Genomic DNA, 24,074 nt, shown 5'->3' with positions numbered 1-24,074 from the left:
GGTCCCATGAACTTACCTTGATCACAGGTTTCCACCATTCTCCTGCTTTTGTTGTGGGTACTCCCCATTGCAGTTTAATATTTTCCAAAACACAAGCTGGCACCTATAGAGAATGGGATTTGCGTGGCAGCAGAATTTTACACCTTAACCTCCTTAAACAAGGGTAGTGCCTATCATAACTTCTTATTTGTAGCACATTTGTTCTGTGTACAGAACAAGTACAGGAATTTCTAGAATTCTGATGTCTGAGAAATACATTGGTTTGATGAAATGCATGTGCTGTTATCTGCAGGGCAGATTATCCTTGCCTATATAATTTAATAATGCTGTTCTAAAGCTTAATATGTTCCCATTTTCATGATTAGAGACGGACTCGGACCACCTCTGAGTCCTCCACCCACTCTATTGGTTCAACTAGAAGGAGTTCTATAGGGATTCAGCCTTTGCCCCCTCCAGTCATCTCTGAAACGGAGCGGTCAGAGCCCAGAAAAGCAACGAAAGGAAATTCTTCATCACTTGGGGTAAGTGCCTTTTTAGGAGTCTGTGCTGGGCTCTTGGTAGGTATTTAAATGGAATCTGGGTAAAGCAATTCCTATAAATATTTTACCAATTAGGTGATGAGCACAGTGCTATTTGTGTATCCTTTTATTAATCAAACCTCAGAAAGGAGGAAGTTTGGGATTTTTTATGGTAAAGGTTAGAACACTTCATGACAATGTATTAGAAATTGTGCTTCTTTTTAAATATGCTAAAAATTACGAAGATAAAAAACAATGGGAGTGGCGAGCGCACAACAGGTGTGAAAAGTATGGAAAAACTTTAAAAAAGGTGTGGGTAAGCGAGCTCCTAAATCAGGGAGAGGGACCCTGTAGACAATATGGGACCTATTCCAGGGTTGTAGCGCTTCTTTTCTCGTTGTCCCATAAAAATTACGAAGGCTGATCTAAGGGAGAACTTTCACATTGTAATATGCAGATCATTCTACAGCAGCTATTTTGGTGCCTTAATTTAACATTCACCTACATTGTATCAGTAGATTTGAAATCTATGACCTCAGACCCTTGTTATGGGATAGTGCTGTCTCAGAAATGAGGCCCCATTGAGGGGATTGGCTTTATTCTAACAAAAAACTGGCTCATCACAAAGTGGCCGCCACTTGTTGCAGAAGGGCACTATCACTGGCCGCAAGGGGAATGCTGAGGGGAAACTTAATGCTGCTAAAACTTATAAACAGCATTTTAGTTATATGAAGGTTTAGTCACCACATTCTCAGCTTGTAGTTCTCACACTTGTTTCTCTTCAAACCATTTTGTAGGGTGGTAAAAGTTGGTTTCCCCTGAAAATTGGCTGGCTGATGGGAAAAGGCAAGAACGAAGCCCACTTACCTGATGACAGGAATAAGTCTGTAAGGATTTTGACTATTAGTAGCTTGTATGCAGCTATAGGCACTTTATAGCAGCTTTGACCTTCTGTGCTTTGTCTGTAAACCAGCCCCTTCATTTCTTGTCTTACTACCACTACATTTCAAACTGTAAGGGAATCCTGTAACATTAATTAGCAGAGACATAATTGGGGTGCAGTCCATTGTCCGGTATTTTTTGGCAGTCGCTGCGGACATCTGAGTTGCAAATTGCTTGTTGTGAACTTAAAAAATACCTTCTCCATTTCAGGACATATTCTATTCTTGTTGGGGTGTCTAGTTTTCCCTCTCTCATAACTCGGTCTAGTGTCCCTTTTTGGTTTAAGAGAGTCGGCTTACATGTGATGTTTGCTGGAACTGGATAATTCATCTGGCAACTACCCTCCGTGGCATTTTGTGTATTCTGCATTTTAGTGTCTCAACAGGTTGTCAATTTGTAGTTTTATCCAAGTTGCCATTTCCCTTTAATAACTGAAGAAAATAAATTTCTTCTTTCATCTGTTGTGAGAGAAAGAGTCAGGAATTTGTGTTTTGTAAGAATCTAAATCTATAGACTTGAAGGAGAGCTATGGGGTTAAGGCTTTTCCCCATAGTTCTCCTTAGGGTAACGGGACGACACAAACTAGCGTCCTCCCGTCACCCTAGGCTCGCCGCAGCTGAAGCAGATCCCGACAATTATGCCAGGATCCGCCCAGCTGTGTGACTGACACCTGGCTCTGCCTATCTAGAGGCAGAGCCAGCTGTACCCGCCCCCTCCCCCGTCCGTTCCGCCAGTCAGCGCTAGCGGATCCGAGCAGGGAGGGGGGGAATCCAGCCCCTCCCCTGTCGCACAGAGAGCCGTGACAGGATCGAGAGGTGAGCGAACGCCGGTATGTGTTTGCTCACCTCCCGATGTACTGAGCCGACCTGTGACCGTCTCATTGTCACAGGTCGGCTAGAACTATGAGGTGAGTGAAAAGCACTCACCTCATAGTTCTCCTTTTAAGTCGTTGTAATAATGCAGTTTTACCTCTAGACAGATGTGTCAACTCAATTGTCAAGCTGTAATCTCCCATCAAGTTTGACCCATCTACTACCTGAGCTCAGGGTTGATAATTCGCTTTCTCTTTGGGCTGCTGCAGGGTAAAATTATCAATTGCCAAAACTTTTTTTACTTTTCTGTAATTAAGACAGCAGCTTTATTATATATGACCGCTAAGGCAAGAGATAGGGTGGCCCCTATGGGTGCCTTACAGTAATCCCTCAGGGGTAAGGCTGTGCAATAACTCAAAAATAAGGGTTTAGATTATAACTGGTCCTCTTTAACCCCTTCGTGACTGACGACGTACAGTGTACGTCGCCAGCATTGGGGCTGTTTAAACAGACTCCGGCGACTTTTGCCGCCGGGAGTCTGTTTAAACTTGTAGAGCCGACTGTTGGATTTACAACAGAAGCGATTCTGGCGACTTACCTGTCGCCAGATCGCTTCTGTATCCCGAAGAAGGGCCCCCCCCCCTGGACACCGCCGCCGTGCTTCCCGGGCTCCGTTGCCCCTCCTACGGGCCCAGGACGGGCGACCTTGGTGTCCCCAGGGAGCTGGGGAGGAGGTCGACGAACCTCCGTTCATCGATCCCCTCCCCGTTCTATGGGACCGGGAGCGATGCAGATTGCATCACTTCCGGTCCCTGGGCTGTCCGTTCTGGGCTCCTGCCCAGCTATAAGCTATTGATGTGCGATCTGCACTTCAATAGCTTATTTCCAGTGTAAAGGTGACACTGGGGGTCTTTTGGACCCCCAGCTTAACCTTTAAAGAGTACCTGTCACCACCATCTGCTATCACATGGGGGGGCTTGTAAGCCCCCCCATGTGATAGCAGTCAAAGTAAAACAAAAAAAACTGTTAAAATCAAAAGAAATAAATCTAATAATAATAAAAAAAATTTAAAAGTCCCCCGCCCCCGCGAGCACGCGCATCGCCACGTAAACACGCGTTGGGTGCGCCTACGTATGAAAACGACGAACGCGCTACACATGTTGGGTATCGCCGCGCACACCGGAGTGAGAGCAATAATTTTAGGGCCAGTATTTTGGGGTATCTCTAAATTGATGACCTGTGGGGGCTTTAAAAGCGTCTTCTGTGGACTTTTTGGGGTACTGCAGTTTTTCGCCGTTTCACGAACGCACGCAATTTGTAAACTGGGCATGTTGGGTATCGTTTTACTCGTTGTAATCTCATCTTTTATATATCATTTAAAAAATGGGTATTTTGTTGTGTTTTGGAGCATTTAATTAAATTTATCACTAAATTTTGGGGTTTAAAAAGAAGTTGCGCTAATATTGCGCAACATAAAAATTTGCAACTACCACCATTATATTGTTATAGGGTCTTGGCATTCAGAAAATATATAATGTGTGGGGTTTTTTTTTTTTCAAAAGGTTTTTATTTGTTTTAAATGCATATAACAGGGATCTCACTTTCCCATTCAGTGTGCAATACAATGTAATATCAAATAAAGTTTACAAACTCAGGTTTCCATATTATAATGGTACAGTCAAACAGTGCAGTCCTCAAGGACTACATACAAATGGTATAAGTACAATGTGTGGGGGTTTTAAGTAATTTTCAGGCCTAAAATGTGGAATATAACATGGGTGCAAAAAATAAAAAAAAGGCCTCAGTCATGAAGGGGTTAAACTAGAACTATATGCAAGATGACCAAAAATGGCATATATTGATACAGTATAAGCAATATAATTTTACCAGCAGTGTTTGTTTTTTTTTTTGTTTTTTTGTTTTTTTAAATCCCCCTGTAAAAAAAAGGTTTACCTGTTTCATCTGGTGGTAGAACTATTGATTTTTTTTACTTTAATAGGGTGACAACATTGCTCATTTCACAGTGAAATCATTGCAGCATTGTTACCCAGCAGATTGGGTGTTTTAGTTGGATTTGTAAGTAAGTGCGAGTGACAAAGATTAAATCCCAGCTACCACTTCTTTTTTAGTTTCAAACAGTTTTAGCCAGATGAGTCAAATTTTACTATTGTAAGCACCCGTCTCGGTGTTAAATGATTTGCCCACAAGCACTGTAACTGTCATTTGTACTGCACAGCTTAGTCTGCGTTTATATTTTTAGACCATTATAAATGAAGGCTTGAGACAAACTTAATGTACTGAATACTGCCATGGCATGTATTCATCTTATAAAATAATATATTAATCTTACCAGTATACATTACTTCTGATTGTAGTGTTGCTTTAAGGACAATTTCACAAAAGTTGATGCTGCAGTTATAGGTGAAAACTGACATATGGAATCCCCTGCTTGGCTCAAGTTCTTGCTTGGCTCAGTTCTTGCTTTCTCTGCTGTATGAAATATGTTAAATACTCTGGAGGCATAACAAATAGGTATTTTACCTTGGCAATAGCTTGGTCTTAAAATGGCCTTTGCTTTGGCTAACGATTTTCTCACCGTTTCACCTGGTCATGTGCATTACTGGCACTTTGCAAGTAAACTCCTCATCTTTCATCTATATTACAGATTGTTTGGGATGAGAACAAACAGCGCTGGGTGAACCTGGATGAGCCAGAGGCAGAGGTGAGTGGTTGGTAGTTTTCTGTTTATGTTTTGGAGGTTCCAAGTCCAGGTCGTCCTCTGGCGCTTGTGAAACAACAGCAGAGTGTTAAAACGGGCTTTTGTGTATCTATTGCTATATCATTATATATATTTGCTCAAGGATTGTGTAAGCCTGGTTCACACCAGGGCGTTTTACAGCCCGTTCCTACGCGCTGTAAAACGCTCAACATGTGAAAACCAATTATTACCTATGGGCATGGTTCCCACCTGGGCGTTTTACAGCGCGCAGGAACGCGCTGTAAAACGCCCTACGCCCAAAGAAGTACAGGAGCTTCTTTGGGGCGTATTTGTCGCGCATATCAATTGGTATATAGCCAGGTAGCCCTCGGAAACCGTACGCCAAGGTGTGAACCCAGCCTTAGGGTTAAAACTAAGTATTGGTTAAACAAACAAACAGACAGCGCCTTGTCCTCGTGTAATACAGTTTATTAATCGATGAACATACAAGCTGACGTAAAATATTACTCGCCTGGTAATCACTGAATGGTATGCCTTCTCAATGAAAACCACTTCCTCTATTTCTTGTGTTACAGGGATAGGGAAAATTCCCCCCAGTGGGTTTACAGGCAGAAAAAGAAATTTCCTTACACAAAATGTTAACTCTTCTCTATCCTATCCACTACTAAAAAAAAATATGCTAAAAAAGGTCTTTACGCTGTCCTGCATCCAGTTAGAGCATGAAAATGCAACACCAAAAAACATCCAAAAAAGAAACAATAATGGTCATTCATAGCACTTGTGTTGTGCTGATGGATATCACAAAGCTCACTGCAGCATTTTTAATTAGTTGACCTGCATTTTCTTATTGCAAATGTGTTTACAATGCATAGGTTAAACATGAGCTTACCATTGTTTTGTAGCACTTTATTGCATTGCCATGAAAAATGATAGCACTGCATGTATCCATAATGGTGATATGTTATATTCCTAGAGCAAGCCCCTGCCTCCACCTCCGTCAGGTATGCTGAAAAGACCTCCGGCCAGCTCCGCTGGACCAGGCGGACCCGGTGCTCCCCCAAATCCTTCAGTCAATATGTTCTCTATCAGAGCAGGTAATGCTATCCTCTGTGTCTCGACAGGCATCCTTTTTATAGTGTACCTCTAATATAGTGTTTGGACTATAGAATCAGCCAAATGTTTGCATTCATCTTTAAACCTACATTAGTAAAATTACAATCTTCTTTCTGTGCATAATAAAGTGATGCTAAACTTAGCAGTTAAATCTTAAAAATGCATTCAAGTATCTTAACTATTAACAAAAAAGTAGCTTATTTGTATATCCCTGGGTTGTAGATCCTCAAATCATCTCTGAATTGGTGCGGACACTGTCCTTCCTTCTGGAGGGTGCTCCAAGATCACTCCCATGAGAGACTACAATCTCAATACAAATTGGCTAACTAAACGTGAGATTGTAGTCCATCACAGGAGTGAGCTTGGAGCGGTGACTACTTTACAACACACAGAGCGACCATGGGGAACAAAAGTAGCCACCCTCGAGAAGGAAGGGCAGTGTCAGCATGAATTCAGAGATGATTTGCAGATCTGCAGCCGAGTGATACACTCATACACTACATTTGTGTTAATAGTTAAGGTACTTGAATGCATTTTTAAGGTTGACTCCTGAGTTCAGTGTCACTGTAAGGATACTTTTCCTAAAAGCATCACAGTGGGGCTCTGGGGGTATTGATGTAAATGCCTCAACGTAGGACACTGAGAAATTAGCCTCTTTTCAGTGTATAGCCCCCACTTAGCTTATAGTGCCCACATGCTTTTTTCTTTTCACGATAGCGAAAGGTGATTCTTTGGTATAACATATTGTTTCATGATATTTTTTACATTTTTTTTCCTATCCAGCAAGTGTCAGAGGTCGCTACGTGGATGTGTTAAATCCAGGTGGCAGCAAGCCAGCAAGTTCTGTGCCTCCACCGGCTGATCTTTTTGCTCCACTTGCACCAATGTCCATCCCTTCAAACCTCTTTGTTCCTAACTCAGGTGAGTAGTGGTGTCCTCGTAATCCTGAATTTAGGCTCCTTCTGTTTTGTAAAAGGAGAAAATAGTATATTTTCAGTGAAAATCTTATAATGTGTATCCTGACCTAATAAAACACTTATCTGAATTCCTGCTCTTCCATATTTTGATCACATTTTTACGCTGGAAATATGTAAAAAAAAAAAGAAAAAAAACCTCGGTTTCCCTTGTATGTCTTAAAGAAAAAAAGTTGTTGGAAAGTCAGCTGCACTTTTATATTGAAACTATCATTCCTGTATCTCAATCGAAGTGCTGCGATTCTTCTGTTTTGACATTTGTTTCTTTAACAGTTCCAGAAGAGGGTCAGCCCAGCCTTGGCTCAGATGCAGAAATGGTACAATATCCAGACCAGAAAGGCCTTGATAATCCCACCCAGACACAGGTGAGTTTGTGCTTGCCTCTGTTAAACTCTTGTATACTCCTTGTATACGTAAAACTCCAGCCAAAATGTTGTTCTTTACTTTTTAATGAAGCAGAGAAGGGTTGGAAACTCTCTCTGATGCCTGTGTACCTGTTATGGAAATCTTCCCATTATGATGGCCGCGTCACTGGGGCAGGAAATAACGTAGATTCTAAACCTCCATTTCTCTGTCGTCCATTGAGGGACACCCCTCTGAAGAATTCTGAGACGTAGGGTTATGCTGCTGCCTCTAGGAGAAATACACTAGGCAGTCAAAAAAAAATGAAAAACCTGCCACTTTAAGGACATTACCCCTCCCACCTGCCAATTTCACTTGGTATCATCAGGAAAATGGATGTCTCCTTCTCTTCTGCTTTTATTATTTTAGTTTTATTTTGTTTGATGAACTTCTACCATTAAGAGCTGCTAGTGATACCGGATAAAATTAAATCCTGGGAGTTTCGCTAGTTAGCTATCTAGACTCGCACGGTCATTCAGAAAGGGTGAAGAGTTTGGAGAAGTGAACCATCTAGGACAGTGATGGCGAACCTTTTTGAACCCGAGTGCCCAAACTGCGACGCAAAATCAATTTATTTATCTCAAAGTGCCAGCGCTGAAACTAAGTTTAGTATTGCAGTTTGGGCGCTCGGGTTTAAGAAACGTTCAACATCACTGCCTTACGGCCTTGTACGGCTCTCACGGGGGACCCGAACGTCCCGGATCGCCTCTGTAGTCGGGCCGGTCACAATCAGGCAGTGGCGGTGACCTCTAAACAGGCAGATTAGACGGCCGCTTGCAGGGGCCTCCCGGGGTCCTAGCGAGGAGGAAGCAGCCGTCTAACCTACCTGTTTATTGGCTGCCGCTGCCTAATTGTGACTGGCCCGGATCGCATACCAAGGCGATCCGGGTCAGTCGGATCTATTTCAATTGGTGGTCCCTGAACGCAGTGGTGTATTGGGGCTGCCCTAGGCAAGGCAAAACTGGGGCGCCCCCACACCCACTAAATTTACCCCACCCCTTCCTGTTTAATACTTTTTGCGTGACCTGTCAGTCGCTAGATACAGTGCAAACACTGTATCCAGCTTTTTACATGTTCCGCTAGAGCCCACCACAGATCCTGCACAGCCCCCTGGAGGCCCTGCAGTCTGCAGGGTCTCGGGGGCTGTGCAGGATTTGTAATGGGTTCTGCCCACCATGGGGCTGCATAGCCCACATAGATCCTGCAAAGCCCCCATGAGACCCTGCAGTCTGCCAGATCTAAGGGGCGCTGTGCAGGATCTGTGGTGGGCTTTGCAGGATCTGTGTGGGGGTTTGCAGGTTCAATGAAAGGGCCTCGCGTGCCCTCCCTGGCACGCGTGCCATAGGTTCGCCACCACTGTCTAGGAGAACATAGCTGAACTGGAAAGTGAGCTCAATTGAATTTTTCTAAATCGGCTATTTTGACATTGTTCACCTTGCTGCCTTCTCCAAACTCTTCACCCTTTTGTGAATAACCCTGTTAGTTTCATACAGGGTAAGGTAAATCCTGGAAGTTTCCCTACATCTTGGACAGCAGGACATTTCTGATCTCAGTACTTAAGCTTCATCCTGCGATGGTCTGGATTTCCTGTGAACGTTACTATCAGGCTAGTATTATCTAGGGTTTCGTGCATTGACAAAGGGAACAGGACCACGGAGTTCTATGTTAATTTATGTATTAAATTATGAATTGTGGCTGTGTATTTTTTACACTCTCCTGTTTTTGTAATGCCTATTTTGGAGTTTGTGTGCCTTTTTTTTCATTTAAAAAATCCTGTTGCCTCTTTAAGTGACTGGGACTTGGCATTGATGACATCTTTAAAATTCCTCTGCACGTTTTGACATTTTCTGTGGCGGCATTACCATTTGAGGCACTGGATGGCTGCGGTTTGAAACCGATGGTAAATGGCAACTGTTACACTCTGTATTTCCTTTTTTCTTTGGAGAAAAAGACCAAAGTTCTAGCACAAGAGCTACTGCCCATATCCCGCTATATGCAGCAATTGAACGGTGTCTGTTCTGCCTTTTTTTCACCTCACACCTAAAGCAATGAGTAGTGTATGGGAACTCTGTGCTGATTTCTATATTTCGGGGATATAGCTATGTCTGCTTGTATGCGGAGGTGTGAGGGCACCATGACTGCTGAGGAATCTGCATTTTTGTTTTACTAAGTGTACAAAGATTCCCTTTTATTGTGTAGTCTGTAATGCTATGGAGAAAACATCTAATACAATGTCCGTTCCTAATACTGCATCTCCTGTCTTGCTGACAATTGTTCGCTTTTGATTACAAAAGCTGAATTTTCTTCTACTATGGAAAACGTTATATCTCGTTTAGAGAGACTTGTGGTACCTGTACATAAAGGTTAAAAAAAATTTGCATTTCTGCTTCACCTATGGATTCTGAGGACGATATGCATGATATTTCTGCAACTGCTGTTGCTTCTCTGGAATATTCTATGTCTGATGGTGAGTTTCTTCTTTTGAGGACGAGGCTGTTCAGGCAAGGTTTCTGTTCCCAATCTCAAAAGACATCTGACATTTGCAAGTCTTTCGGACCCTCTAGACTGCCTTGGCTATCCAAAACCTCCAAACCTTCAGATAAGTCCACTTCGGCATGGATGTCTGCCCCCACCTTTCCCATCTCAGGTGGGGGGGAGTCTGATGGATTTTGCGGTAATGTGGGAAGCTCATATTCTGATGCTTGGGTCCAAGAGGTTGTTTCCTCCATTCACAGACTAGTTTCCTTCTCAGTTCTTTGGTTCTAGGCTTCCCATGTCTCAGTGTCAGACGGACCTTTTTTTGCACAGTTCAGGCTCTGTTAAATCAGGGTGTCGTTATTCCCGTTTCTTTGACAGAAGGTTTTTGAAGTTTTTATTCAAACCTATTTATGGTTCCCAAACCCACCAGAGGCATTAATCTGTATTCTGGATTTAAAAGAACTCAATGTGTTTGTACATATTCACATATTCCGGATGAAGTCCATTCCATTAGTTGTCCCCTCTTCTCATCAAGGAGATTTTTTTGGTTGCCATGGATATAAAGGATGTATACAGGTGAAACTCGAATAATTAGAATATCGTGCAAAGTTCATTTATTTCACTAATGCAACTTAAAAGGTGAAACTAATATATGAGAGAGACTCATTACATGCAAAGCAAGATCATTCAAGCCGTGATTTGTCATAATTGTGATGATTATGGCTTACAGCTCATGAAAACCCCAAGAACCCCAAATCCACAACCTCAAAAAAAGTAGATGATTACATGCAATCAATAAAACAAGGATTGTACATAGAACAATATCGGACCTCTGAAAAGTACAAGCATGCATATGTACTCAGTCCTTGGTTTGGGCCCCTTTTGCAGCACTTACTGCAATTACTTTTGCACGATATTCTAATTATTCGAGTTTCACCTGTAGCTACACATTCCTGTTTTTCAAGATCAGTGTTTCCTTCACTTTGCTGTAGGCGTCCTTCAGGATCAATTTGTTGCTCTTCGCTTCGGTCTAGCTTTGGCTCCAAGGGTTTTTACAAAAGTTCTTGCTCCAATTGTGGGGCTCTATCATCGCAAGGGCATTCTGATTATTAGATACTTGGATGACCTTTTACTTTGAGAACAGTCTCTTCTGACTCTGGAGCTCAATGTTTCAACGGTGCTGCAGACCTTGGAGAACTTTGGGTGGATTCAGGACATCGAGAAATCGGCCCTGATTCTGTCATATCGCTTGTAGTAAGCAACCGTGTTACTTCCTCAGAACAAATTATTAAATTTGCGTGATCAAGTTCAGTAATTTTGGTCCTTTTGCTTATCCTCCTGTGAGAGCCTGCATGAGAGTTTTGGGTCTGAGTGCCCCGGCCAGGATGTCTCTGTCGTGATGGTTGACATCCTCTTCATTGACAAAAGGGAAGTCATTATTTCAAATTATTTGGAGGATTGTCACTACAGACTCCAGTCTTTTGGGATGGGGCATTGTATTGGATCCATCTGTCTGTCCAGGGTTGTTGGTCTCCAGTAGATTTTCTGAAGTTGAGGGCTATTCGTTTGCTTCACTGGAGCCATCTTCTGACCGGTTGTACGGTTGAGAATCAGTTGAACAATGCCAAGGCAGTGCCCTACATCAATCACTAGGGAGGCACCAGGAGTGTATCAGTGGCGATGGAGGTTCATTTAATCTGGGTTTGGGCAGAACTTTATGTTCCAGCGATTTTTCAGCGGTCCACATTCCTGGAGTAGAAAACTGGCAGGCGGACTTTTTCAGCAGACAACGTTTGGAGCTGGGAAAGTGGACTCTTTATTCAGAGGTGTTTCAAAGAATTGTCAGTGCTGGGTAATGCTGGATGTGAATCTTCTAGCTTCTCCTCACAACAAGAAAAAGGTGGACAGATTTGAGTCCAGAGCAAGGGATCCAATGGCGGATGCAGTGGATGACTTAGTAGCTCCTTAGTATCGGTACACTCTAATCTATGCCTTTCCTCGCTGGATCGAATAGCAAGGAATTAGTCACCAGATTGGCCTTGCAGGATGTGGTATGCTCATCTGGTTCATATGTTAGCAGATGATCTCTTCCAGGTCAGCCAGATCTCTTAGCTCAGGGACGATTTTTCTTCCACCCTGCTTCCCAGTCACTGGCTTTAATGGCTTGGCTGTTGAACCCCAGATGTTAAACAGAGGACTTTCGGATTCTATTATCCAGACTATGCTGAAGGCTCATTGATCTTCTACTCATAAAATTTATCACCGTATGTGGAAGGCTTATTTTCATTGGTTTGAGTCCTTGGGTATTTCCCCATGGATTTTTTTTTAGCTCTCAGTACCTTTTAAGGGTCAGATATCTACCTTGTCTGTCCATTTTTCAACATCCTCCTGGCTTCTAATTCCTTGATTCATACTTTTATTCGGGGAGTTGCATGTATTGTTCCTCTTGTTGGGTCTCCTCTTCCTATGTGTGACTTAAACCTGGTTTTATCTGTTCTAGAGAAACCTCCTTTTCTCTATAGTCTATTGAGGGACACAGTTCTGAAGTAATCTGATATGTAGGGATGTTCAAAAGCAGTCCAAACAGAGGGGCCAGCACTATAACTATTAAAAGAACCCGTTAAACAACAAAAAAGGAACTGTAAAAATACATTTTAAACAGCTGCCTGATGAACTTTTCTGCCAAAACTAGCATCCGAAGAGTTAGAAGCGTCAACTTTACTAAAGTGTGAACAGAAGACCAAGTTGCGGCCTTGCAATTTTGAGTAACAGAAGCTTGATTTTGAAAATTTCCAAGAAGTACTAACTGCCCCAGTAAAATGAGCAGAAACAGGAAAAGGAGAAACCTTATTCTGCAACTCATAAGCTTGAATGACAACCTGACAAATCTATGTGGACATACTGGATCTTGAAGCTGAGTAACCTTTTCTAGGACCTTCTGGAAGAACTAGAGAGCCCAAACGTCTAAAGGAAGCTGTGGCCTACAGATAAACTCTAATCGCTCACACTACATCTAAACAATTAAAAAAAAATGTCCTTAGGATGAACAGGAGGTGGACAGAGTGAAGGTAAAACAATGTCTTCATTTAAAAGTTGAGACTACCTTGTGTAAAAAGCAAACCTTTGATCTTAAAACCAACTTTGTCCTTAAAAACCAAATGGGATTCTCTACCAAACAACTCTGAAACCCTTCTAGCCGATGCAATGGGTCAAAATGGAATTTTGTTCCTTTTCTTGGAGTCTATTGATGGACACAGCTGCTTCCCCTCATTTTCTTTCATACTGCTTACTGCAGCTGGCAGGTGAGGTGGGAGGGGTTATGTCTTTAAAGTGGCAGTCTTTTCATTTCTCCTGGAGGCAGCAGCATAACCCTACGTATCGGATTTCTTCATAGCTGTGTCCCTCAATAGGCTCTCGGAAAGGGATTATACAGTAAGAACAATATCCTATTTTCCCCACTTTAAGAGCTTTAGAATGAAGTTGGACAATGAATGGTCCTTCAGTCTACATTGTAGATTTTTATACTATGCCTCTTTAAATATAAGCCGAATCATAATTTAAATGTCGTGCTCTTTAAGTGTTTCAATCAGATGCTCATATGAGAAGGCCTCTGTGAGACAATTTCTTGTAAATAAATTTAGTTCTTTTTTTTTTTTCTCAGTATTTAAGTGCAGCTTCTGGTTCTGATCTACCACCTTCAAACCCAGATGATTATCCTTCCGGAGAGGTATGCTCCAGATTTCTTACTTTGGTCTTGAAATAATCATTTTCATGTAACCTAATGAGTCTTTAACAATCTGACTCATTAACAAAGACCTATGATGAGCAATCACTAAAGGAATGTGTGATGCATCCCATATTGTTTTACATTGTGCCTGCTAAGTGCTTGTTGCAAACCATTGTTTTCTGCTATTGGACTGACAACAGTGCCCCTTCATGTACACTGACCATTTTCTTTTCAGAGGGGAAGAATATAGGATGAGGTTTTAGCCTCCCTTAATGTCACCTTTTTAGCTGTATTTGAATCCACAGATAACTCCCATGTGCCCATACATTTCTTAAAACTGGTCTTAGATTTTTATTTTTATTTCCTTATAATAGTCTCTCTCCTTGCTTTTCTATGTTATACAGTCGGGAATAACATCTGAAAAGTTGAAATTATTATCACTCCTATGGAGTTTGTGGCATCATTTTTTCCGGAGTTCGACTTTAAGATGAATTAAAAAAGCCAATTGCAAGCCAGGCCTTTTCACCCAAAATCCGTACCTGATCTCACAAATGCTCTTTTGATGCAAATTCCCCAGGCACACCCAAAATCACGTGGAAAGCCTTCTCAGATAGGTGGATGCTGGTAAAGAAGCAAAGAGGTGTCCAACTCCACAATAATGCCAATGGTTTTGGAATAGACTGTACAACAAGATCACATACTGTAGGTGTGATGGTCAGGTGTCCATATAGTGTAGCTATGTGTAGCAAACAGTGGGCACTTTTTTTTATAGCCAGGTAACATTGTCAAATCACCAGCAGAATCCCCAGAAAATTTAGGCCACAGCCTTATTTTTTAGGCCCATTGGCTTTCTGGATTCTGGGATTTCTTCAACCTCACCAAAATTTATATTCAGTATCTGCCATTGCACTGCTTGTGTAGCTTTCTTCTGATTGCGTAGAATGCCTCTACAATGTGCGAAGAGAAGCCTTGAAATATGATTTCGCAGTATGTTGTTCTTGTGGGGTTTTTTAAACTAGTGGCTATGTTGAACCCCTCCCCTGCCACTCGGTACTATTGACAAATGGCCGTGATCTAATAAATCACACTTTTTGATGCCCCCAGAGTGTGACAGATGTATTTTAGGGAGTTATAGATGACCAGAGGCTTTGTGCTCAATATAAAATAATGCAATTGCTTTTTTTTTTTTTTTGCTTGTGTATTTTATTTTTCAGTAGTGCGTTTGATTTGAAAGCTATGGGGAATGTGAAGTGTGATGCAACAAACTGCATGATCATTTCTTGTTTTTATTTTTTGTTTGTGTGTTTTTTTTTTTTTGCTTATTTTTGTAGCTTTCTCGATCTAGTTCTCTGAGTTCCTTATCTCGAGAAGTAAGCCAGCATTTGAATCAGGTACCAGCAGCTGGCCGCCACAATTTTTATGTTCTATTGCAGTACTTATGCACTTTTTTCTATATATTTTTCACTAACCATGCTTGCATTGTACTTGCAACCCTTCCTAACCCTTCTCAGGTTTAAGGGAACCAGTCTTGGTGTCCACACTGTTCTGTGTTATAAGTTAATTTATATCTTACTATTTCAGGCTTATTTAAAATAAATCTTTACTCCATGTTCACTTTAAAAAAAAAACTTAAAGCATAATAGCAGATGTTAAAGGATGCTTGCTAGTTCCATTGTTAGCCTGAAAAAAAGTCTCTTCTGTGCCCTTCTACTCAGGGAAAGTATCAAAGCAAACTAAATGAAATGGCTACATTCCAGATAGAACTTCTGTGATTTTTTTTTTATTGTCTCATTGTCAAAAATTCCCCTCACCGCCTGCCTTGGCGATACCAAGGCAAATATGAATGTATGTGTCACCAGGACAAGAAGGCACAGAGGGAAAAAAAACTGACAGATATTCTAACTTCACCCCACTGTACTAAAACTTGCTTTTACTGCTGTCTCTGTTCCAGTCAGAGGGAGCTTAAGGTCTATTCAGAAAACAAGAATACATGAGTTGGTTCAACAATGTTCATCTGTGTTATGACGGTGCTCTGCCTGCTGTCATATCACCCTTCTCATGAGGAGGTTTTGCTGGGAGAAGCAATTTAACACAGTTGGCTGCCTAAAAAACATTTGGCTTCGGTGGCCAGTTCAGCCCTGCCGTTTAGAAGGAGGTGCTTTGTTAGGGTCAGAACCACATGCCATTGAGCTCCTTTAGCTAATGTCAAAAGTGTGTCAGTCATTTACGAACAGAAACTAAAAACAAGCTCAGTCATGAAGGGGTTAATCTAAAGCCAGCATCTTAAATATGTAAATTCTCACAAGCCACCAATAAATGGACCATGCTTGAGGAGAAAGGTCCGCAGCAGGTAGCTGTCAGCCTGATGTTGATGACATTTTTGCACAACCTTCACTTCCACATTGCCAGCTAACTTATTAACACTGCGCCGTGCATGCTTATAACCTGAATGCTGCACTCACCTTGTGCATGGAGAGTTTCTGTGATACTAGACGGTGTTTCGAATCTCCTATCACCGCCTTGCCTTATCTTCTGTGGAAATGCAGAAGTGATTTGCCGACAGAGCTAAAGCTATAATTGATTGCACTGCTGTGCATTTTGCTTAAGTATCAGGTACGTTTTACTATCTTAAAGGAAACATTTGCCTGCCTACAACTATAAAACAAAACTTATACCTTGTTGGTATTAGCATGGTTGACTAAAGAAAAGTGTTTCCAAAAGTTTCTTTATTTAGCAACCTGGTAGAGCGTTATCACAGCCACATGAGATTATGCTGCGTCCGAGGTGAAATGTCCCCACCTCCTTCTAACATATATCACATGCAGTACATTTAGAACACTTTATTGCAGATCCATATTTGCAGATATTGACACAGACCTTTTCAATGCATTTGCCGAAATCCTTCAAATTTGTTACAGGCTCAACGTTATCACCTCCTTATTCCGAGTGTTATTAAAACATGGAATTATAGCTTTTTGTCTATCTACTTCACCAAAAGCTCCAATTGCAATAATCCTAAGGACATGTTGGCTGTGCGATATTGCAAGTGCCAGACTGTATGCCTGTATTTTGGCGAAGTTCTGTGCAGACTTCTTGTCTTCTTGGAGAGACTCAGTGCCGCGAAAGAGAGAATTTCAAGTCTTGCATTCAGAGGTGCGCTGATGCGATAGCACATGAGGTAGAGAAATTTGAATTTTGTGGCAGCTAAAGAATTATAGCTACCTGCTGATTGAAATGTAGAAGTCATTGTTAATAACACTCCATTACAAAATTATTTGTATAGGAAGAAGTTCAATATTTTAACTAAACTGGCATTTCCCTTTAAAGAGTTGTGGAAATTAGAATGAGACTTTTGTTACTATGTGGTGCTTTTAGCGAACATGAAGACACAGGCTTATGGCTTGGTCTCCATCTCGTACTATTACTTCTGATCAGTAGTATTCTTAGTAGCTGCGGCTCTGTCTGCCAGTCCCTTCAGCAGCTGGAGAAAGTTATTCAGAATTTAACTCTTCCACTTCTTTACAGGCCTCTGGCAGCGCCGCCCCAGAATCTGGTCCGCCTCTTGGCACGGTTCAATTCTATAACCCTTCAAATTTTGCACAAGTAAGTCAACTTCATTGTTTAATATGCATGTCTATCTTCACATTTCAATCTAATAAAAATGTGGACCTTGTTTTAAAATGAAGGGTGTGTAAAAATGATTGTATATAACTTCTTATATTACACTTCTCATAATTCTGTAGGCTGGTATTACCGACCTCTCCTTTTGAAAATGTTAGTTGTCTGACTGTCATATTGATGCTTCAGCTTGAGTGCTTCTTGAGTCATGACCAGGAACAAATATAGAGATAACATTCTGACACTTATTTGACATTCCTTTACAACATGCTTGTTCCAGGTCCATTATATGGCAGCCCATATTCTTTTATGACAGGTATACTTTACAAAAAAAAAAATGTATCTAAACTGGCCACATAACTCAAATGAGAGTCCAGAAAAAAGTATTTTAATAGAAAAAGCTAGGGATGCAACGATACCAGTTTTTCAGTATCGATTACCGGCAATTTTTTTCCGGGACTCGCTGATACCGGAAATCCCATTAAGGAAGCCGGGCGGCGTGTAATGACTCGCCGCCGCCTCCTGATTCCCCAGGACGCCGGCTCCATGCTCCATCACCTGGTGACAAGGAAGCATTGAGCCAGCTTCCTGGCCAATCAAGAAAGGTAATGACTCGCCACCCGTCTTCCTGATTGGCCGGGAAGCCAACTCCATGCTCCTTTGTCACCAAGTGATGAGGGAGCATGGAGCCGGCTTCCCGGCCAATCAGGAACCTGGGTTCTGTGTAATGATTCGCTGCTCGCCTTCCTGATACCGGAAGTTCCGAGAGCATTTGGGCGAGTACGAGTACTAGTAATAATATCGGTGCATACCTAGTAAAAATCATAAGCAATTTTCTGGCGGTTTTTTAAGCACTTTCAACCAGATTTGGTTAATAATATCATGCATCAACATAACCAGTGTAAAGCTTTGCCTCTGTGCAGGACCAGTCACTGCTGCTCTCTGTCCTTGTGCAGGGTAGCTGGTCCTGTATCTGCCACCTGCTGTAATTTTTTGCACTGCCTGCGGCGCCTCTCCCACAGCTCTCAACAAAGTCCAAATCCCATTCGCACTGCCACGGTGTCAAACAAGGTATATGTGGTGCCCAGGTGACCACACGGATGGCGCCGTGCAAAACACTAATAGTAAAAGAAAATCACTGGCACACACTTGAAGGGTTTTTAAAGTATTGATATGTTTATTCAATACCCAATGTCACATACTGTCATACGGTGCTAACGTTTCGGGTCCGCACAGGGATCCTTCATCAGAGCAACAGTGTCAGAGTGTCTGTTGCTCTGATGAAGGATCCCTGTGCGCACCCGAGACCTTGGCACCGTATGACAGTATGTGACATTGGGTATTGAATAAACATATCAATACTTTAAAAACCCTTCAAGTGTGTGTCAGTGATTTACTTTTTTTTTTTTTTTTCCTCCCACAGCTCTGTCCTTTCCACAGGCTATGTGCAGCACAGTGATAATATCGCTGCTATCTTTACAAAGTCAAATCTGGGTTTGTAAAGGCATTTTGTGCACACAAAGTTTGTTTTCATCCTATGTGGTTAATGATGTTTATATTTAAATGAAAGTTTGCCTGGAGTTTAGCTTTTATTTGCTGCCCAACTCATGGAACTTTTCTCCCTCTATTTACAGCAGAATCCTGCAGGAGGCAGTGCAGCACGGCCGGGGAGGCTTGGTCAGCGAGTATACCCAACACTAAAATAAAGACTTGGCCTCGAGACATCCAGAACATTTCAGTGTATCTCACCTGTTGCCCTGAATCCAAACCCATAATCGACAACTTGATTCATTAAATTACAATTGCAATGGCGAAAAGCAAATCAGTCTTAACTGAAACGATCTTTGGGTCACTTGACGGGATGTTTCAAGTCTGTGATGACTGGAGCTTTTTGGTGTGATTTTTTTTTTTTTTTTTCTTTTTTTAGAAAATTCTTAAAGGGTTGGACTATGAAGCAAGCAAACATTGCCATTTTGTGGCCTTCCCATATGACTTTTATAGCGAATGACACTGCTGTCAGCACGAAGAGTCGATAAACAAGATCTCTGAAACCAAGTGTGATTGGCTTGATGGCTCTACGTACACAGATTTGGATTGGCTGTAAAATTGGAAACAAAGTTAGATCTATATATGCGTAGTGCATATCAAGAGGCTGACCACTTTTCTCTCTTTTTCATACATACCCTCCTCCAAGAATTAATATATTAAGTTAAAATAGACTGATTCATCTGGAAAATTTTTATCTTGTAGTATGTATGTAGAAACTTGTATAGTCTCTCTCCGGTCTTTTGTAAAATAGTAAAATGTAAAATTAATCTTGAAGTTCCTGGAAGGTTTACAACACCTTTAAAAACATTCTTGTGTTTTAGACTCTTCCAGATACAAATGGGTTATTTACTTTTTTCTTTATATTTGTGATTTTTTTTTTTTAAGTGCAATATAATTGACTGCTTTCTCTCATGCTGTCAGCTAATTCTGATTAAAATGGAAATGACTGGTAACAGATGAAAAGAGAAAATAAATTATCTGGCTTTTTAGAATCATTATCTTTAAGGGCCAATCCACCCAAAAATAATATTTTATGTAAAAGGTATAAGAAGGTATCCGGCCAATATATTTATATCAGAGTGGATTCGCCCTTTAAGCTGCCTGTTGTTCTTTTGACTTTGTCTTTCCTGTGTCTTACTTTCTGCATTCTCGTTTCAACAATAGATGACCCTGCGTGGATGGGGGGGGGTTCAGTGACTGAGCAGACTTGAAAAGCTTTTAATGTTTTTTAAAATTATTTAATTAATAAAATACACAAATGTTTAGATTTAAAGGAAGTGAAAAGGGATGTGTGTAAGGTGATACTTTCTTTGAAGATGATTTGCAACTGCAGAATTTATTTCCGAAATATGTTTTATTTCACACGTTTAGGGGTTTTTTGGTTAAAAAAAAATCTAGTCTAAAAACGTTGTGGCATAATAGGCTGCAAGGTAGCTATATACAAAATATCCATTATTGGGGTCTCACAGAATACACAAGTGATTCTTTACAGGAGAACTTCAGTCAACACCATACAATCCGAGGGCTCTTGTGAGGGTGGAAATATGCCATTGCAGACCTACAGTGACATTCAACTCAACTATATGTTATGATGTTTTACATTGGGCAGGTTTAGAGCCTGTGACAGTTTTATTGATGTCTTTATCCGTCATGGGTAGATTTTCTTCTTTCTCTCTGGATGGGAACTGTTAGTAAATCTCTGAAAAAGGGACAGACAAACACTTTCATGTTCCAGTGCCGAACCAACCCCTCACTTCTTGTCCTTTCCCTGGTGTATGGGACACAGACAGGAAATAAGGTCCAAACTCCCAAGTTTGATCACAAAGGCGGAAATTTTACCTTTTATTCACGGACTCCAAAACTTAAAAATAATAGACTGGATTTGGTTTTTAATGTTCTAGCTCCAGGCAAGGGAAAACATTCTTTAATGTACATGGAAGCTGCTGTTGCTCATGCTGGCTTGTTGATGTTCTGGCTTGTTGATGTTCTGGATTCAGTACTTTGTCACTGACCTGAATTTAGTATGCAGACAGACTTTTTCTGCTCTACAAACCTGTCCTGGGTAAGAGACTCGGGCAGCATTAAAGCCAGATCGTCACCATAACAGCCAGGCCACTTGCATGTTCAGGAGAAGGTCTCATAGGAAAAATTAACTTTTTAAAGATTGTTTAATATCAATTTCATTGGACATTTCTTTCTGTAATGGTATGTCTAGTTTATTTTCACTGTACCTGATGAACCCAGATTGTGCACATTTTCATTAATTTAATTTCTTTGCCTTCTGTGTTGAAGAAGGAGACAAATAGAAATGAATGTTCTCTTATGAAGTCATTCAATTTAGCAAGAATTCTAAGGCCCCTTTCACGGGCGCATTCCAATCAGGCCCGCCTGTCAGTTTTTAAAGCAGATCTGATCAGAAGCCAAATGTTAGTCTATAGGCCGCTGGATCTAAATGCATGGGCCTCCGTTTATATCCAATTACCCCCAACTCCAGCCAGGTCTGAAAAAACAAACGGATTACATTTTCGTTTCAGCGGACCTGGTCGTGGCAGATCAGGGGGTAACACCTGAAAGATGGAGGGGAAAAAACTGGATGGACACGGATGTCACAATGCGGCCTATACACCTTGCGATCATCGGATGACACTTTTCATCCGACGATCGAACCGTCGTACGATTTTCGTATGACGGCCCCATCCTGCCCCGATTATCGCAAGGTTGGATCAGCAGTATACGAAAATCGCCCGATAATCGTAAGGTGCACTTTAAGGCAGATTATTGAGTGGTGAAAATATAAGGGAAATGATTTTACAGTTCCATTTTTCAGCTCCAGACTGTTTCTTGCATGCGTATTTTTGGCTTTTCAAGTACAACAGAATGTTGCAGTTGGCCCTCCAGGAAATGGGGGTCACAAACACAAAAAAGTCTGAATCCCCTATGTTGGGTTAGCCCGACTAAAGCTAATTATGCCCCTCATTCTTTTGGTAACTTGCCTACCATTTGTTTCATTAATATCTGTCTGCTGACTTTAATCCTATTACCCAGCAAAATCTGAACAGAAGTTATGTATAAAACGGAGTGCACCCCCCCCCCGGTTGCTTTATCAGTGAATTTTCACAATATATTGCGATGTGTGGTAGCAGAACTGGAAAATAGTTTGTTGTTTGGAAGATCAGGGGTAGCAAACCTCTGGCCCTCCAGCTGTGGTGAAACTACAAATCCCATGATGCATCTCTCTTTGGGAGTCAAGTCTGAGAATCTTGCAATGCCTCATGGGGATTTGTAGTTCCACCACGGCTGGAGAGCCGGAGGTTTGCTACCCCTGCTGTAGATGATGGGGCTTATCTGCCCTGAGAGAATATGACTGCAAGATCTATTGCTACAGGAGTAGGCAGGGTATGAGGATGCTAGGTCCATCCTTGTGGGTAGTGAGAAGGAACTGTAAGTTACTTCTTTTATAGTGGTGCCTGGAGATCACGTATTATGCAGAATTGCCTTATTTTCTTCAAGTCATATAATTCATGAATCTACATTATATAATTCTCTGCAGATGCACTACATCTACATACACATATTTGGGGGTAATTACTTATACTTTGATTCACCCATTACCGGTCCTAACAGTCAGCACTGCAATGATAGCTTTTCCAGTTATGATGCTGGTGATATGACAAAGATGGAAATGATTTTTTTTCCCCTTTTCATTATCAATGCTGCTGTTCAGTAAATATGAATTAAATTCCAGTTTTGTTGAGAAAAATATTTTTCGGCTTACCTGAAGAATATTAGAAAAGTTTCTTAACATCTGCTGCAGATGTGGCGATGGGCCCTGTCCGTGCTCTTGCTGAAAGGAAGTGTGAAGTGTGAAGGGTGTGCGTCTGCCTTTACCATCACTGTCTGTATTGTAATTTGAGGCAATGCATATCACAGCATCCCTTTTGGATGTGTACTTCCTTTGCATGCATAGTTGCAAGTAATAGTTTAACGTCATTTTCTGGCAGTATTAGAGTAGCATTGTTGGTTGCAGCTTGAAATACATTTTTTAAAATTAACTGGCAGGATAGTTTTATGGTGGCGTTTTATCAATGTCCATTGTAAAACTGTCATTTAGCTTTGACAATCCCTGGAAATAGTGGGAGCATAAAGTGCAGTATAGGAAGTTTACAGTGTATTTGGGATTACACCTTAACTTTTTCACATTTGAGTATAAAATAAAAAACGTTTGAGAGATTTCTGCATTCAACTCTGCCTCCCGTGCTCAAGAACTGTTAGGGCTCATGCACTTTGCTAGATATATACTGGCCATGCTGTGTAAAGGTACTTGTGCACTTCACTAAATGCAGAGGGTTTGAATTTGGCCGATTTTGTATACTGCGGCCATTTCTGGCTGTGCGTGTGAACCCTCACGATATCAGCCACAGATATCGGGTACACTGGTTTCAGGGAGTTAGCTGACACATAGAGGCACATTTAAAAAGCAGGGGATTTCACATTTTCCGGAGGTGAATGTAATGTCCAGTATGGCTGCATGGTCATGTGGTTTAAAAATTGGGTAGAAACAAATCTTTGAAAAGCCTTAAAATACCATTGATGACATTACATAGCTTCCCCTTATGGTATTTTATATAAGCCTTAGGCTATATTTATTAGGATTTTTTTTTTAGGTGTCCTATATTGAAATACATATGCTTTTCTCTCACCAAAAGACATTTATTTTACTATAGGACAACTGAAAAAAATCCTCATAAATATAGCCGGGGCTATATTTATTAGGATAAAGTGGGTCTACATCACTGGGCAGCACAAATCCTGGTTGTGCACTATCTGCAAGCATGTTCTGTCTGTGCTTGCATGGCTTTCCTCCATGTACTGTGGTTTCCTCACATACTCCAAAGACATGCTGGAAAGTTTATTGACTCCTGTCTAAATTGGCCCTTGTATGTGAAATAAGGGACCTTACATTGTAAGCTCCATGAGGGTAGAGACTGATGTGAATGTGCATGTAAAGCGCTGCAGAAATGGTCAGTGCTATATAAATACCTATAATAGCCTCAGGGTTAAATAAAATAGTGAATCCAAGCATCTGCTCAGTGGCGGAACTACCGCCGGTGCGGGGGCCTCAGGCTCTGGGGGGGGCCCAGCAAGTTGCCGGCCGCCAGATCGTTATCCAGCGCGCGGCGGGCCCCTGGTCTCTCCGCCGGGAGTGTCGGATCATCCAACACT

At 41.5% G+C, this 24,074-nt stretch overlaps 1 protein-coding gene across 1 annotated transcript in view; it reads left to right on the top strand.

The window, feature by feature from the left end:
- SEC16A (SEC16 homolog A, endoplasmic reticulum export factor) overlaps positions 1 to 19,731 on the top strand; it is a gene marked incomplete at its 5' end in the record, with an annotated part of 44,057 nt that extends 24,326 nt beyond the window's left edge. The window contains 9 exons of the mRNA XM_018572196.1: positions 366 to 521; positions 4,938 to 4,994; positions 5,965 to 6,085; positions 6,888 to 7,025; positions 7,352 to 7,443; positions 13,620 to 13,685; positions 15,017 to 15,076; positions 17,211 to 17,288; positions 18,938 to 19,731. Of these exons, the coding sequence (XP_018427698.1) occupies positions 366 to 521; positions 4,938 to 4,994; positions 5,965 to 6,085; positions 6,888 to 7,025; positions 7,352 to 7,443; positions 13,620 to 13,685; positions 15,017 to 15,076; positions 17,211 to 17,288; positions 18,938 to 19,009 (840 nt within the window). The remainder of the gene's footprint in view (positions 1 to 365; positions 522 to 4,937; positions 4,995 to 5,964; positions 6,086 to 6,887; positions 7,026 to 7,351; positions 7,444 to 13,619; positions 13,686 to 15,016; positions 15,077 to 17,210; positions 17,289 to 18,937) is intronic.
- Positions 19,732 to 24,074: the final 4,343 nt, after the last annotated feature.

The sequence above is a fragment of the Nanorana parkeri genome, unplaced genomic scaffold, assembly GCF_000935625.1.
Source record: "Nanorana parkeri isolate BGI_ZX_2015 unplaced genomic scaffold, ASM93562v1 scaffold1967, whole genome shotgun sequence".
Taxonomy (NCBI): domain Eukaryota; kingdom Metazoa; phylum Chordata; class Amphibia; order Anura; family Dicroglossidae; genus Nanorana; species Nanorana parkeri.
Note: the sequence above shows the minus strand (reverse complement) of the source record. Positions and strands in the feature narration are given on the sequence as shown.